Source organism: Mesocricetus auratus, unplaced genomic scaffold (genome assembly GCF_017639785.1).
Source record: "Mesocricetus auratus isolate SY011 unplaced genomic scaffold, BCM_Maur_2.0 Super-Scaffold_6730, whole genome shotgun sequence".
Classification (NCBI taxonomy): Eukaryota; Metazoa; Chordata; class Mammalia; order Rodentia; family Cricetidae; genus Mesocricetus; species Mesocricetus auratus.
The window spans coordinates 93,827,568-93,843,972 of NW_024429184.1; the positions used below are offsets into that span (position 1 = coordinate 93,827,568).

Genomic DNA, 16,405 nt, shown 5'->3' on the forward strand with positions numbered 1-16,405 from the left:
CCCTGTGTCCCTGCTCATTTGAGGTCAAAGACCTGTGACTATCCAGGGAAAGTACTCAGACCCGCTGGGCAGGATGGAGAAGGGCCTGTCTCCATTCCCTCCTTTCCATGCGAGGGCACAGACCACCTTTCTTCTGGGGAGTGGGGGAGACAAAGCAGCTTTATTGGAGCTCCTCCTGGGATCAGGCTGGCAGGGAGAGGAACAGGTAAGTGTATGAGCACCAGGCTGCGTGCAGAACAGAACAGAACAGAACAAAACAGAACAGAAGGGGGTTCCGTCTCATTCGCAGCACATGCAGAGTGAGTAGGCTCGTCACCCACGGTTAGCACCCCTGAGCCCAATCCAGGCAGAGCATGCAGAATGAGCCTGGCTAACTCACGTGTAGGATTCAAAATCTCCATTGCTTATGGCTTCAATCAGCTGCTCTGTCACTTTTATAATTTCCTGTTTGCGCACTGTAAGGTAGGAGGGGACACAATAATAACAACAGTGACAGTCAGGAAGGGCCAAGTACCAGCTTCCGAGTCCCCAGCATGTGCCAGGCAGGCTCTGAGGTGATCTGACACTGTGTATAGATGATCTCACCCACCCTTTGTTGTCCCTGGGGGAGAGACACCATTAGCCCCATTTCACACAAGAGGCTGAGGCTCGAAGTGGGGGAAGTGTAGTTCCAGGAGCTACAGAAGGCAGAGGCATTACCTCAGCTGGCAGCCTTGACCTCCAAACACCATGGTGAGCATTCAGATTCTAGGTCTTGTTTGAAGCCGGTTTTTTACTCCAAAATAGCCATCTTGATTTGCCATGGGAATCAGAGCAATGCTACATGTTGCCTGATTACTGGCTTCCACAAGCCAGGGCTCCCCCCCAGGCAAACAGAGGAGTGCCTCTGAAGATACTCATCCCTTATTGTCTGGGCAGTTTTCGCTCAATCTGAGTGACTGTAAGATTCTGGCAGAGTTGTCTAGAACCTTCTGGGGTTAACTGTTTTCTGAAAAACAAAAGCTGATTTTCTGGAAGAGGGTTAGGGGCCAGCCCCCTTATTAGATATGTGGATGCCTGACCCCCCAGCATTCCCACCCGCGGAACGAGATTCACTGAGAGCTAGTTGGTAGCGCCGAAAACTCGGGTTTCAATTCAAAACAGAACTATATCCAAACCCCGGTTCGGGCCCTTGTGGGCTGTGGTGGCTGAGGGCCACAAGACTGACTGGCTTGTCAGATGGAGGGAGAGAAAGTGTCCTCCTCCCAGAGCTGTCTGAGGGTGGGAGGGAGCAGGAAGCCCGTCTCACGGCAGGTGCTCACGGTAAGCACAGCCCACACTTCTGCTTGCCTTCCCTGCTCCCCAGACCCCTAACAAGCAGGGAGCACAGACAACTGACCCTCGATAATGAAGGAATCTGGGCCCCAGTGCAGCCGAACGGATGGCGTCTTAGTGAGTCCTGGGCGGACCCTCTCCCTCCTCCAGTTCTCCCCCAAACCCGGCCACTCCGCGGTGAGGCAGAGGTCACACTGCCAGGGAGTGGTCCAGCGGGTCTCGGCATCTCCCAGCCTCAGAACCAAGCCTGGGGGAATCTCCCACTTGCCTTTTTTCTTGCCAGCTGCCTACGCTGCCTCAGCCTCCCATCTCAGACCCAGGGGAGACGGACTCTGAGGGCATCCAGGCTGGAAGAGCTGCAGGCCAGAAACCTAAACTCCTCTCTGAACTACTGAGGAAACAGAGGCCTGGTGAGGCTCACAACTTGCCCACGGGCATGGCTCACTGCCCAGGACCTTTTCTAGGGGACTCTGGTGACTCAGCCCACATGTTTGCACCCCATGTTCTCATAACACTAACCCCACACAGCTGCTTGGCACTCACTACCTGTCTCTAAACTCGGTGCCAGCCAATGGAGGTGGGGCCAGGGCTTCCTTGAAATCTGGAGCTGGCATGACCCCTCCAGGCTACAGTATAGCCTGAGCAAGTGAGTGTGCACAGCTGTGGCCAGGGACTCAGCCTGTGGAGTTTCACACCACAACTGAACTCTTCCCACATCTCTACCTAGCATAGCCCTTGGCATGTAGTGTGTGCTTGGCAGAGGGAACAATGTTCCAGCAACGTAGTCACCACAGAGCTCTCAGCCAGCTTGCCCTGATTGGTTGGAATCTCCCATGCTGGGAATGTGTATCAGGTCATGAGTGTCATCCATCATTAGGGTCGTTCTCCTTTTTTCAGGAGCCCACGGGGGACAGAAGTTGTACCCAATACACATATGAAGAGTGAATGAATGAATGAATGAATGAACGAATGAATGAGCAGATGGTTCCAAAGCAGAGTCTTGGCTGTCATCTTTGCCTTGTCTCTGGAATTGCCCAAGTCGCCTCTACACCTGTTCTTAGGGGTTTTAGAACCTGGGCTCCTGGTCAGCTCTACCATCCTTTGCAAAAGCAGAGATGGGTCATGGGACAAGTGGGCTTTGCCAGCAGGGACTGCAGACTAGCCACTCCTCCACGGGACCAGAGGGGACAATGCAGAACAAACCCATGTACTCCTTACAGGCTGTGGAAGCCGAGCTCTCGCCTGTGCCCTGGGACCCTCCAGCATGTCCTTCCACGAGTGTCCCCTTCGCATCCTTCCTCCTGCAGGCTGCTTCTTGCTGCCATCACAAGGAGTGTGGCAAAGTGGTCCAGACCTTGGGCTCTGGAGTCAAACTCCCCAGGCTTAGATTCTTGTTCCGTCACCCCATAGCTGCAAGGGACTGCCTTGGAGCTCAGTTTCCCCATACAGATAATGGAAGTAGCAGTAGTACCTACATTTTCAGGTTATTCTGAGAATCAGTAGAAAGAGTGTTCACTTGCAGGCCCTACCTGGGAGCACCTGTGTTCCACGCATAAAATATCAATGCATCATTTGAGTGATAGTATCTGAACTCAAGAATCAGAGCTAGGCCTGGCACTCACTAACAGCCGTCATACCTGTCATCTGCAAACTGGGAAGCAGAAGCTTGTCCAAGCCCCGTATCAAGGCTCCAGATGGGCCGCGTGCTTCCTGGATGTCTAAGTCATAGGACACAGTCGTACTGGAGTTACGGGCTGCAGCGACCACCACTCTGTTAGACAGACCTGACCATGTGTACCTCCTGGGCTTGGGGCCTTCCAGGCTGAAGTTTACCTCTGAAAACTCCTACACGTAGGAGCTCCTCTTTCTGCTTCCTGGGGTCCCCAGTCTCCATCCTCCACTGACCAGGCCTCTTCTCTGTGACACAAGGTCACAGACGGTACAGTATTAGGTCTGCAGTCACAATGGACATTGTACTTTCATGAATTCACTGCTAGGTGGACCTGGCTTGGTTATGCCATCAGATACCAGGACACCGAGTTTTCCCAGAATATCCCAGGCTTTGTTCTCTGGGATGGAAGACCTGGTGGGAGCCTGGTGCTTGTGGAGCTGAAGGCCGTTTGGATAGGGAACTTCCCAGAACTCCAGCAGCTCCTATTGCTTTGCAAGCATTTTTCCAGCTGTTTACTTCATACCGCTGGCTAGTCTCCTCACCCAGATGATCTGGAATATTCCTCTACAGATAAGAAAACCAAGGCCTATAGAGATTAAGAAAATCTCTTGGCCAGGTAGTGGCGGCGCAAGCCTTTAACCCCAAAACTTGGGAGGCAGGAGGATCTCTATGAGTTTGAGGCCAGCCTGGTCTGCAGAATGAGTTCCAGGACAGTCAAGGTTACACAGAGAAACCCTGTCTTAAAAAACCAAAACCAAAACCAAACAAACAAAAACTCTCTTAAGATGACACAACACTCAGCTGGGGCCTACACTCCTGACTAACACTTCCTAGTGTCTACCCATCTTCTAGGAGAAGCTCTTTAGTGTGGAGAGAGAACAGGTTTGCACTCGGAGGCCAGGGCATGGAGAGGAACCCTGGCAGAGCGTGGCACAGCTCAGAGAGCAGGGCCCTGCCCAAAGTCCGAACTCTCGAGTCCCTTCCTTCCCTCTGGGATGCTCTGACGATCACATTTCCAATTAACTGTAACACTGGGTCAGAGTCCACCAAGCTGACTACTCTTCTCACTTGGTAAGAAGGCTTAACAGGTTAAGGTCAGAAAAGAGCATGGTACTCTGGGATCTTCCTCTGAGCTGGGGGTAGGGGTGGGGCTGGATATAAGGGCTTTTCTCTACTCTTCCAGGGAACCACTTTCAGAACACCTCCTCATACATGAGGAGGGGAAGCTGGGCAGGGAACAGGTTCCCAGGTCTTCAGCTAGTAACCATGATGGTTAATCATGATACTCAAATGGACAGGATTTAGAATTACCACAGAAACACCCCTGAGGGTGGCCCTGAAGGCATTTCCACAAAGGTTCTCCTGGAGAGGGAAGGTCCACCCTGAATGTGGGTGGCGTCATCCCATGGCCTGACTGGAAAGGAAAAATGGAGCCGAGCATGGGCAGCTGCCTCTGTTTCCCAACTGCTGTCTCCTGGGCAGCTGCCTCTGTTTCCCAACTGCTGTCTCCTGGGCAGCTGCCTCTGTTTCCCAACTGCTGTCTCCTGGGCAGCTGCCTCTGTTTCCCAACTGTTGTCGTCTTCTGACTGCAAGTTCAACGACCCCTCTGCCTTACACTCCCACAGCCATGACTGCCCACCACAATGGATGGTGTGCTCAAACTACCAGCCAAAACAAACCTTCCTTAAATTGCTTTTGACAGACTATTTTGCCACAGTAACAGGAAAAATAACTAACACCATAACCCATGTGGGCCTTTCCTCCCTCTACATAAAGGGGGAGAAGCAAATTAAAATCCGAGACACACTGTTTCCCGGATCCCGTATAGGGGAGGAGGTTGTTGCAAATGCGAGGCCTCATGGTATAGCCCGCAGTCACCATCCAGGTGGAATAGATCACTGACAGCTCCTATTTACATTACCAGTACACACACATTTTGTATTCCGTTCCAAATATTCTGTCTGTTTAACATAAAAATATTTGTCTTAAAATAGTGTTTGAATCAAATTGACACTCCAAGAAAATGCCATGGGGCTTCCTGTCACTCAGCCACAAACTCCAGTTAGAAAAAAAAAGAAATGAAGATTTCTTTAAACAATCACCGCATGCCAAATGCTGTGCGTGTACAGTATGTGCAGCTGTCATTCCATCTGCACAGGAACATCAGAAGTTGGGACTATTATCATAACCTGTTTATTATTAAGGAAACAGGCTCAGAGAGGTTGAATAAGTTGCCAAAGGTCACCCAGCCAATGGAGTACAGAGCCCAATCACCTCCATGGTCTCTACCTGAGCTAAGGCCGTCTCTTCACACTGGGGCTGAGAGTCTCCCGTATGGTGACCGTCAAAGAAGCGACCTAAGACCTGGGGTAGGGCTGGGCATGCCCTAAGGACAGACTCAGTGACTGAATGATGAGCGAATGCTAGCAGGCAGTTCTCTAAGAGAATACATTTGCAAGGTTGTCCATGAGCCATGACAGAGAACCATTTACTGGCTTCCCCCAACAATTTGGGAATGACCAGACAGGGACATCGACAGACAGACTTTCTCGCAGGTCCCTGCAAGATCAGACAGCGATCACACTGCATGAAAACTGCCTGCAAGCCCTCCATTGCACCCCGCACCCCATTACATTATAAAATGCTTGTCATATAAACACAATCTCCTTTTCCCCCAGTGTTAGGGATCAAACTCAGGGCTCCTGCATGTTAGGCAAGCGCTCTGTCACCAAGCCACTACACTCACACACACACACACACACACACCAGCAAAATATCTAAAACCCTAAAAAAAAAAAAAAGAAAGAAAAGAAAAATTGTCTCAACCAGTACAGCTGAGATTCCTCCAGGCCAGCAACCCTTTTCTGTATTTCAACAACCCCTCCCCACGGGATCTCTCTGGCTCCTTCCGAAGCCTGCAGACGGCTGAGTTGGGAAATGCGAGAGTACTGGTGCAGGAGGAACCATAGGACTTTGCTACCCATCAAGGATCTGTGTTTTCCTGGGCAGAATCTCGGCACACTGCTCCTCCCCAGAATACCTCCCCCGAGGCCTGCATCTGCTCGCCAGGATCCAGACTGCCTGGGGCCAGATCCCAGCCCCACCTCTAGCCAGGTTCCCCAAATTCTCCATTCTGTATTCTCGGCTGGGGAAGAGGGTTCATGGAAGGGTAAGTTGTGAGACTGTGGGGAGCCTTGGGTCAGTGGCTCTCAACCTGTGGGTCGCGACAATATTAAATGTCATGTTATTAAATGTCCTGCATATCAGATATTTACCTTATGATTCGTAACACTAGCAAAACTACAGTTATGAAGTAGCAACGAAAATAATTTTGTGGTTGGGGGTCACCACAGCATGAAGGACTGTATTAAAGGGTTGCAGCATTTGGAAGGTTGGGAACCGCTGCTCTAGGTCTGCTCTTTTCACACTGTGAAATAATGTTATCATCGGCAATGTTCGTGAGCAAGAACTACGCAATACAGCCACAAAAGTTAAATAAACAAAACAAAACAGAAAGAGTCACTTTTGGGGACTGGAGGGATGGACAGAAGACCCAGGTTCAGTTCCTACAACCCACATGGATGCTCACATGCATAACTCCATTTTCAGAGAGTCCAGTGCCCTCCTGTGGCCTCCGAGGGTACCACACAAGCACTCAGCACGCTTACACATGTAGCCAAAGTATTGATACACATAAAATTAAATGAATCTTTTAAAGATGTCATGCTTTAAGTAGGTTTGTGATTTTGTGTTGGGACATGTTCATTGCTATCCTTGGCCACAAGTGGCCTGCAGGCTGCAGATTGTACACAAAGCACCTGTTGGTCCAGAGGGAACCCTCGGTTTATTTAACAAGTGTCCACGAACCGAAGACAGGTCATCTTGCTATTTCCTTTCTCAGGACTCCTGTTCACATAGAGCTCTTTGCTCCCTTATCCATCTGCTGGGGTGCTACGAGCCCAGGCTTCAGCATGCAGGTCTCTGCTCACACAGCTTCTGCTGTCTCTCCATGCACTGTGACTGCAGCCGTGGCACCCCAGCTGGCTGACCGGGGCGCCTCTCAGAACAATCGGCCATGAGCTACAAAACCCTGCATCTGTAGTTTAGCTGGTCTTTGGTTTTTGACTTCACATGCTCCAGCTGACTGAACTTTCTGGGTTTTGTTTTCTACTCCTTTATTCTTATTGCTTCATGTTTTAAAAATGAAGTCAGTTTTAAAAAAAAACTAAAATGACTTATTTCAAAAAGAAAATTTATGGTGTTCCTATGTGTCTCTGGCTTAAACGTTATTTTTTTCCCCTCTAGTAGGTGGTGAAATAAATCCAGACAATAATTTAAGTACCCCCAGTGCTGGGCACTGTCCAGGGAAGCCATGTCCTGTTTATGAGAAGCAAAATCCAGGCTATGGCGGTGGGAGCCGCCGTGAGGGGTCTGCTGGGCAGGCCACCCTACCTTTGGTGTCTTCATCCTCGATGGTGGTGTTGGCACTCTCGGAAGACTCCTGCCAAAGAGAAGAGGGAGGCGGTGAGGAGGGTCTGACGGAGGGAGGGGCTGGGTCAGGTTGGCGACCTGGCTGCCTGGTGACTCGCTGGGCTCTGTGGCTTCCCAGGCTCTGACGTCCGGATGCTTTAGACAACTCCTACCAGACCCTCCAGCCTGAGGGGACCCAGCTAAGCAGGTGGCTGAGGCGGGGCCCCTATGAAGCGGTACCTGCAAGGAGATCCCCGGCCTCTCAGGAGGACTGAGAGGGGCTTCCTGGGTCCTTTCTGCTCGGGGGACAAAGAAGGGGTGAGAAGAGCAGAAAGACACCATGGGAGCCACAGGACGGGGTGAGGAATACACACACCGGCAGGAAAAGAAGAAGGAGAGAGGCAGGCCCAGTGTGAGAGAGGGTGGGCTTTTCAGAGGGGAGAAAAACCGCGCAACCGAGACAGCCATGGAACCAGAAGACGAGGGGCGTGGGCCACCGTGTCACCCCTGGCACTCTTGACAGAGGCAGGGCTGCGGTTCCTCTGCTGGGTGGCCTGCCCAAGCTCAAGGAGCCTCCGTGATGTCTGCTGCTTTGGCCAAACCGAGCCCCACCCTAGCAGCAAAGGCACAAACCAAGCCCTGAGATGAGCTCCTGAGCAGAGGGCGTGGGACAAGCAAGAAGCCAAGGGCTGGACTTGGTTCAAATCCACCTTTGGACTGGAGGAAGGCCTTGGATCTGCTGTTGGCCTGCTGGTCTGGGCCGTGGAATTGGACGTGTCAACAGAAACACGCAAACAACACACACACACACAACACACACATATTGTCGCACAAGGCACACGTACCACGCATGCCCTGAACACTCTCTCCCCGCCCCGGGTTCCTGTGCAGCCTGCAGGAGGGAGGCAGGAGCGAGGGAGCGGGGGTCTGAGGCCCAGCATTTACCGGAGTTTGGGAGACGGCGGACACTCACCATTAACTGAACGCTGGAACTGGACTTTCTTTTCTGGAAAAACAAGGAGAAGAGATGGGACAGGAAAAGACACCGCGTGAAAACAGCAGGGAGGTTGGGAAGGAGGGTGGCCTCAGGGCCGTCCTGTGTGGTCCTTTCTGGTCAGCATGTAGCTTGGCAAGCTCTGGGTCCTCAAACACCTGTACCTGGCTCTACCAATCTAACATCCAAGTTTGAGGCCAAGCCTGCCTTCGACTAGGGCGGTCTACCATGCCTCACTCTGACAGGAAAGTTTGTCTTGGCTCTTAGATGCTGACTGTCTGTTCTTTTTAGGGGGCAGTGGGGTGCTCAGATGTGGACATGAGCCCCAGACTCTCCATGCATGTCTGGTTAAGCAGACCCCACTCCAGGCATCCTGTCACTGGGGAGACTTGCCTTTTTATTTTTGTTCCTTCTGAAACCCAAGGCCTTATGTATACCTGGCAGCTTCTCTGTCACTGAGCCCTACACAGAAGCAGGTCCCCTCTAAGGACTTTGATTAAGTCTTGGCGGGACTAGTCCACTTTCAAGAACACTCTCAGGTGACCCCGGGGGCACCTTTGCCATCCTGTTTGGGTTCACAGCCTCTCAGCGGTTGTGCTATTTGGCTCCTTTAGGCTTATAGAGAAACTGAGGCACAGTCAGAAGTCTGGAACCTGAGTCTGGTGGCTCTGACAGTTGACCTAATCTAATCTCTGTGGACTGCACCATCCGTGTGCTAGCTTTGGGGTCAGGGAAAGGGGCAGGAACAACGGGCTGCTTCTCCTTCACTCAGTCCTCAAAGCCAGGGCTGAGGGACACTTACATCCAGAGAAGACAAATGGGGGTCCTAAGAGGCGGGCAGTCTTCATAGGCTCTCTCAGAAGTCAATAGCTGTGCTAAGGAAAACACAGGTGCTGGGGACTTCTGCCCAGGACTCCAAACATTCTCTCCTCAAAGGTACAGGTTATCTTAGATCCCTCCCTTCTGAGAGCCAGGGGTCTTGCCTACAAGCCCATGAAGAAAGTGAAGGAGAGACTTAAAGTTCCCTCCAGTGAGAACTAGATATGCCTTGAGAGACTCAAGTTAGATTTAGGGCTTCCTGCTTTTATAATCTAGTAGGCATTTGTAATGCTAGGGCCTAAACGCGTGTCTTTTAACCACGGCCCCAAACACACACTGGGCAATATACCTCATTGGATGTTTCTATCTCAGGTATTCACGAGGCATGAATGCCCACCTTCCTAAGTCCCTGGGTAGTGTGGCTTCATTGCAAAACACTGCAACTGCTCCTCCTCTCCTCTCCTCTCTCCTCTCCTCTCCTCTCCTCTCCTCTCCTCTCCTCTCCTCTCCTCTCCTCTCCTCTCCTCTCCTCTCCTCTCCTCTCCTCTCCTCTATGCTGGCCTCCCTCCATGGCTGCAGCTTGGCCAGACAGTGTGCAGGGAAGAGGGACAGGCCCATACAGCTCAGTTGTCAGCAGAAACTCAAGGAGACCCCCATGGGCCAGAAGGTTCCAGGTGGAACATGAAAAGGAAACACAGAGCAGAGACTGCGTCAGATTCGGACGTACAGTGACAGGATGGGACATGGGGGAGTCAACAACGGCACGGATGGGACACCAACAGGGCAGTGAGTGAGGTGAGGGGGAGAAGGGGGCTCCTCCTATGGAAACCAAGGCCTAAAGGAGGCCAGGGCTGGACACTGCTTCTTGAGGACAGAGATCCTGTCTCCCAGAATGACAAGTGAGGACGACCAGCTTTTGAGAGTGGCATTGAAAAGGGGCTGTCAGCAAAGGTCGAGTTGCCTCTCTTAAACCACAAAGGAAACTGGTCCCAAGGTTGGCAAGGGTTGCAGAACAGCAGTATAGTCAGTCTCAGCCCTGAGAAGCCTGTAAAGGCTCAAGAAGCTCCTGTCACTCAGGCCCAGCAGCTCCTCCCTTGGTGGCTGAACAGGCACACGATTGTAGAAAGAGCACAGATGTCCTCCCCTTAAGCTGGGTGTGTGTCTGCATGATGCAACTCCCAGGGGTCTCTCTGGTGAGGCCATGTCACCAACCTTTGCAAACATCTACTTTCCTGGTAGAGATGGCAGGACCAGGACCAACCCCTGGAAAGAAGGAACAATGAGGCTCCCATCCAACCCCATGGCTTTTTGACTTGAGGATTTGAGAGCATGTCACTGTCACCTCCTGAAGCCCTGCTGCCCACTCCACTCCATGGAGGAGTCAGGTATAGCGAGCCATTCCCCAAGTTCCAAGCCAGACCCAAATTACTCTTCTCTCCTCCGTTTCTAGGAAAGGAAGGAAGTGGCTAGACTAGGGACAACCTTTGAATTTCTCTTCATCCACATCTAGGCCGCCCTAAGAAGTCACATAGGGTGTGCCCTACCCTGAAGGAAGCAGGGACATTTTGTCCAGCTGTGCTCTCTGGAAAGAAGCCTGGTGACCAGCAGAGCATCATGCTCTAAGTGCTTCTTAGCCTTGGCCATTCCTACCTTCTGCCTCTGTGCGAGAGCAGCTGGATCTCAAGTGTCAGCCCTAACCCTGGCCCAACATGAGCCTCTCCTGACCCCAACCCAGGGGCTCTTCAACCAACTGCCAGGACCAATCCAAGAGCCAGGCAGAGCCAGGGCACCTCTATCTACACATGGAGGGTGGAGAGGGTGCCCGGGCACTTTAGAGCCGCAGTCTCCTGTAGTACATGCCTCTATCACCCATTTCAGGTTGGGAGCAAAACCTGGCTCAAGGACACTCAGACAGCAGACCAGAGTCCACCATAACATGTGTGTTAATTCTATGGCAACTGTGTGTTAACTTCTCGTCTGAGGTGTACAAGTGCTTTCCTGAGCATGATTTGTTTTCGAGAGAAAGCGAAACCCCGATGACTTTACATTGAAGTTGTTGATTTTGCAAGAATCCCAGGACTTTAAAAACTGGGTCTTCTCCTATCTAGTCCTCCTCGACTCCATCTGCTGCCAGAGGAACCTCCCCAGAGTATTTGGGTCCAAAGAATTCATTTTGAAAAGCATTGATTTTTGTCTAATAATCCAATACTGTGTATAATCATGTGTTTTTTTAATGACAAGGACATATTCCGAGAAATGTGTTATGAGAAATCATGTCACTATGCAGGTATCATACAGTGACCTTAGGGCCTATGACATCTCTAGTGCTCCAAGGCTCCAAATCCACACAGCATGTTTCTATACTGAAACCAGCACACATCTGTAATGCATGGTAAGTATTAAACACCTTAACAAATCCAAGCATGTCTAAGTACGACAAAGCCTGGCATAGGGGTGAACACCTATAATCCCAGCCCCCTGGAGGCCAGGCCAAAAACAGAGAGTTTGAGGCTGGCTTGGGCTCTACGGTGAGATCCTATATCACAAAAAGGAAAGGGAAGGAAAAAGTGGGGGAAAGGTACAGTAAAACTGCTGGGCAATAGGAACTTCACGGCTCCACTGTAGTCTTTGAGGATCGCCATGGCATATAAAGTCTGTCGCTGACCAAGCGTCACTACACAGCATGTGGCCACAGCCCTCAAGCACACAAGATGAGAAGGGAGAATGGTTAGATTTGGGAGAAAGGTTGCACTTTGGCATGTTTCCAGAGCTGAAATCTTAGAAATTATCACCAAGTCCACATCCCATCTGAGGCACCTAAGAAGGCGATGGGCAAAGGGGAAGCCCAATTCTGGCCTCACACCCAGCCCAGATTCTCCCCATGCAGTCCCAGGCAGTCCATAGCCATTCTAATAGAAGCTGTGCAGCCGCCAGCACACCCTGAATGGCCTGGGTGGCCATTCAGGACCTCACACCTTCCAACGTCCCAGAATAAGGCGGTCTCCAGAGATGAGACCCTGTGAGGCAGTCAGGTAGCGGGGCCGGGGGCCGGGGGGCAGGGAGGGCTGCAGAGAGCAAAGGGACTAGGCCCCAGACATCAGAGGGAGAAGTGAGAAGAAACAGGAAAGAGGGGCCAGAGAGGGGCGTGGAGAGAGGTAGCTTGGGCATCGGGGTGGGCACAGGGGACAGGCATTGGTGGAGAAGAGGGCCTTCTGGATCCCAAAGCCTGGTGAAGTAACTGCCCATTCTCCATGGATTACAGGCTACACTAGTGGAGGCACAGGCCAGGTCCGTCCAGTCCCTCACACGTGGGCCGGATGAGTTTGCCTTAGTGACCATTTCTGTCCCTTTTGTGTCCTCTTGTTACAGTTCCGCAGCCCCGTAGGGCCCCCAGAGGCTTCATCGAGATCTGCCCCTTTACTGTGCTCCGGGCAACCCAGGCCACCTGCCGTCTCCAGTCTGCTCCCAGCAACCGTGGGAGAGGTGGGCCCTGGAGCACAATCTGGGTGCTCTGGGATTGCTTGGCCCTGGATCTGACATGTCACCATTAGTGAGGCCGGGGCTTGCCCAAGGCCTGACAGCAGGTCTCTGCCAGGGGACAGGCCTGCGGGCTCCTGGGGACTTACCTTCACACCATCGTTCTTCTTGTTCCCTCCGCTCTTCCCTCCTGTGGAGGAGAGAAAGTAGAGCGTTAGCAACACCAGGCAGGGCACCAGGGCCCACAGGGTGAGGAAGAGCAGCATTAGCGCCCAGCAGAGCGGCCGCGGGTGGTGGAGGGTAGGCTGTCTGGGAACAGAGCTGGCTTGGCCACCACAGAGAGGCTTCCTCTTCCTCCTCCTTCCACTCCCTCTTCAACAGCCCAGCAGAGTGGGCCTGCGATTCTCGGGGATAGCCCTGTGACTTCGGGGCTTGGAGAGGTGTCCAACGTGTCCTGGGACTGTGGGGTTGCTGTTTGAGCCTGGGGATTCCCTCTGGATCCCTGTCATCAGTGCTGCTGGTGGCCAACTCAGAGGTCCGCAGCTGGATTGCGGGCTGGAAGCTCCTGCTTTGGCCCCCACCTGCCCTGGCCCTCTCTAATTTTAGCCCCATGTTGCTGCTGAGGTCATGTGTCAGCCCTGCCTACTCGCTCTGGACAGCTGCAGACTGCATTTTGCTGGTGACAAGAAGCAGATGTCCCCTGCTGGGGCCCACCCCTCCCACAACACTCATTCCATGCCTTTCCTCTCAGCACCATGGGCCTGAGTTCAACCTCTGGAATCCCACTCTAGGGCTGGCTGAGTCCTGGTGGTAGACAAAAAAACCCAGCCACCGTTCCCTCGGAGTCTGGGACCATGCATTTCCCTTTCCCTCCCGCGTTTCCTGACTGGAGCCCTGGCAATCGGTGGGCATGAGCCAGAAGGTAGCATGAATGCCCAGCCCTTCCCTGACTGGTACTTGGCCTCTTCAGACGTTTCAAAAGTGCTTTAAATGAGACATGGCTCTATGAAGCGCTTAGCACAGCATTTAGGATATATATAGTCGGGCCCTCGGTGACATTTATGATTTGTCCTTCTCTAGGAATCCCCGAGAAGGTGAACTGGGGATGGGGGTGGGGGCGTTAAGGGAACAGGACACTGATGCCCGGGGGGCTATGAGTGATGTGTTCATGGATGCCCCAGCTCTCAGTCCCTTTATAACTTTACCTGGGACCTCTCAAAACTCCCCGGGGTAGAGGTCATTTCTGCGTGCCAAGCCTGGAAGGACTGGTGTCTGTCTCTCCAGGCTGTGCATGTGGGACTGCACAGCAGGGGAGGGTGCTCACCATGGAGGCTCTCCACTCCAGGGGAGAGAGCTCACCATGGAGGCTCTCCACTCCAGGGGAGAGAGCTCACCATGGAGGCTCTCCACTCCAGGGGAGGGTGCTCACCATGGAGGCTCTCCACTCCAGGGGAGGGTGCTCACCATGGAGGCTCTCCACTGCAGGGGAGAGAGCTCACCATGGAGGCTCTCCACTCCAGGGGAGGGTGATCACCATGGAGGCTCTCCACTCCAGGGGAGGGTGCTCACCATGGAGGCTCTCCACTGCAGGGGAGGGTGCTCACCATGGAGGCTCTCCACTCCAGGGGAGGGTGCTCACCATGGAGGCTCTCCACTCCAGGGGAGGGTGCTCACCATGGAGGCTCTCCACTGCAGGGGAGGGTGCTCACCATGGAGGCTCTCCACTCCAGGGGAGGGTGCTCACCATGGAGGCTCTCCACTCCAGGGGAGGGTGCTCACCATGGAGGCTCTCCACTCCAGGGGAGGGTGCTCACCATGGAGGCTCTCCACTCCAGGGGAGGGTGCTCACCATGGAGGCTCTCCACTCCAGGGGAGGGTGCTCACCATGGAGGCTCTCCACTCCAGGGGAGGGTGCTCACCATGGAGGCTCTCCACTCCAGGGAGGGTGCTCACCATGGAGGCTCTCCACTCCAGGGAGGGTGATCACCATGGAGGCTCTCCACTCCAGGGGAGGGTGATCACCATGGAGGCTCTCCACTCCAGGGGAGGGTGCTCACCATGGAGGCTCTCCACTCCAGGGGAGGGTGCTCACCATGGAGGCTCTCCACTCCAGCCCACTGTCATAGAGGTTTGGGTCCAATGTAGCTAGACCCTGATTTTCTTTTCTTTTCAGAATAGGCCCAGACTGGCCTTGCTTGACTGTGTGACTTTCTTCTGATCTTCTCGCCTCCAGCTCCTAAAGCCCGGATTGCAGCCGTGTGCCACCACACACAGGCGCGGCTGATTATCTGTTTGTTTGTTTGTTTTGTTCTGTTTGTCTTTCCAGACAAGGTTTCTATGTGTAGTCCTGGCTGTTCTGGGTGGGACTCATTCTGTAGACCAGGCTGCCCTTGATTCTTATTTGGAACTGGAGAAGAACTCAAGGCTTCAACCTTTAATCCCAGCACTCAGCAGGCAGAGGCCAGTGGATCTCTATGAATCTGAGGCCAGCCTGGTCTACATAGAGAAACTCTGTCTCAAAAAAAAAACAAAAACAAATAAACAAGAACTCAAGGCTTCATGCATGCTAGGCAAGCACTTGATAATGTAAACTACATCTCCAGTTTCCAGATTGATTTTCAAAAGATCACAGAAATATCTCTCTCTCTCTCTCTCTCTCTCTCTCTCTCTCTCTCTCTCTCTCTCTCTCTCTCTCTCTCTCTCTCTCTCTCTCTGTGTGTGTGTATGAGAAATCTCTTGATTTATTCTTGTGGAAAGTTGATATGTGTTTGTCCGTGTGTGCACATGTGTATGCTAGAGGCTAATGTTGGATATCTCTCTTGATCATATTTTCCCTTTTTCTTTTGGACAGGGTCTAGAACTTCCTATGTAGAACAAGCTGACCTCAAACTTACAGAGATCCAACTACTTCTCTGCCTCCTGAATGCTGGGATTAATTAAAGGCATTTTGCTTTTTGAGACAGGGCTTCTCACTGAACCTGGAGTTTACCTATCTGCTAGACTAGCTGTCCTGCTAACCTTATCTCTGCCTCTCGGTGTTGGGATTCCAGGCAGGTACTGACACAGTTAGCTTTTCACATGGGTGCTGGGGATTTGAACTCAGATCTTCATGCTTGTCTAGCAAGCATTTTATCCACTGAGCCATCTCCCCAGGCCCCAAATCTTTGATTTTTAATGATTAGAAATCTATTTCCCCAATTTTCTTTTCTTTCTTCTTTCTCTCTCCTCTTCCCTTTTGTATTAGAAACCAAAATCCGGTCTAAAAATCCTTCTTCTTTTAAAAAAATAGTTATGTATGTGTGTTTTTGTGAATTTATGTGTAGCACATGTGTACAGGATCCCATGGAGGCCAGAAGAGAGCATTGGATCCCCTAGAATTGGAGTTACAGGCAGCTGTGAGCCTCCATTGGGTTCTAGGAGCCAAGTCTGGGTCCTATGCAAGGGCAGTAAATGCTCCCAACTGCTGAGCCATCTCTCCAGCATTCCTCTGCCACTCTCAGAACAAAACAAAACAAAAAGCCCACTTCTCTTACACAGCCCTGGCTTACCAAGCCATGGGCCCCTGCTCTATGGGCTTGAGACTGGTATTCCCCAGGGTGCTATAATTGCAAAACAACCAAACAAAATAAACCCTGTCGGTGCAGCTCAGTTTTCAGTGC

General features: G+C 52.2%; 1 protein-coding gene across 3 annotated transcripts in view; it reads right to left on the bottom strand.

Moving 5' to 3' along the window:
* Positions 1-16,405, bottom strand: part of Camk2a (calcium/calmodulin dependent protein kinase II alpha) — a 62,065-nt gene that overhangs the window by 9,586 nt on the left and 36,074 nt on the right. For 2 of the 3 annotated variants that reach the window (XM_040741755.1, XM_040741756.1), the window contains exons 13-15: positions 12,896-12,936; positions 7,439-7,487; positions 380-455 (exon numbers count right to left, since the gene is read on the bottom strand). In XM_040741755.1, the coding sequence (XP_040597689.1) occupies positions 380-455; positions 7,439-7,487; positions 12,896-12,936 (166 nt within the window). Of the gene's footprint in view, positions 1-379; positions 456-7,438; positions 7,488-8,429; positions 8,463-12,895; positions 12,937-16,405 lie in introns of all 3 variants that reach the window. The other variant, XM_040741754.1, reaches the window with a different exon arrangement.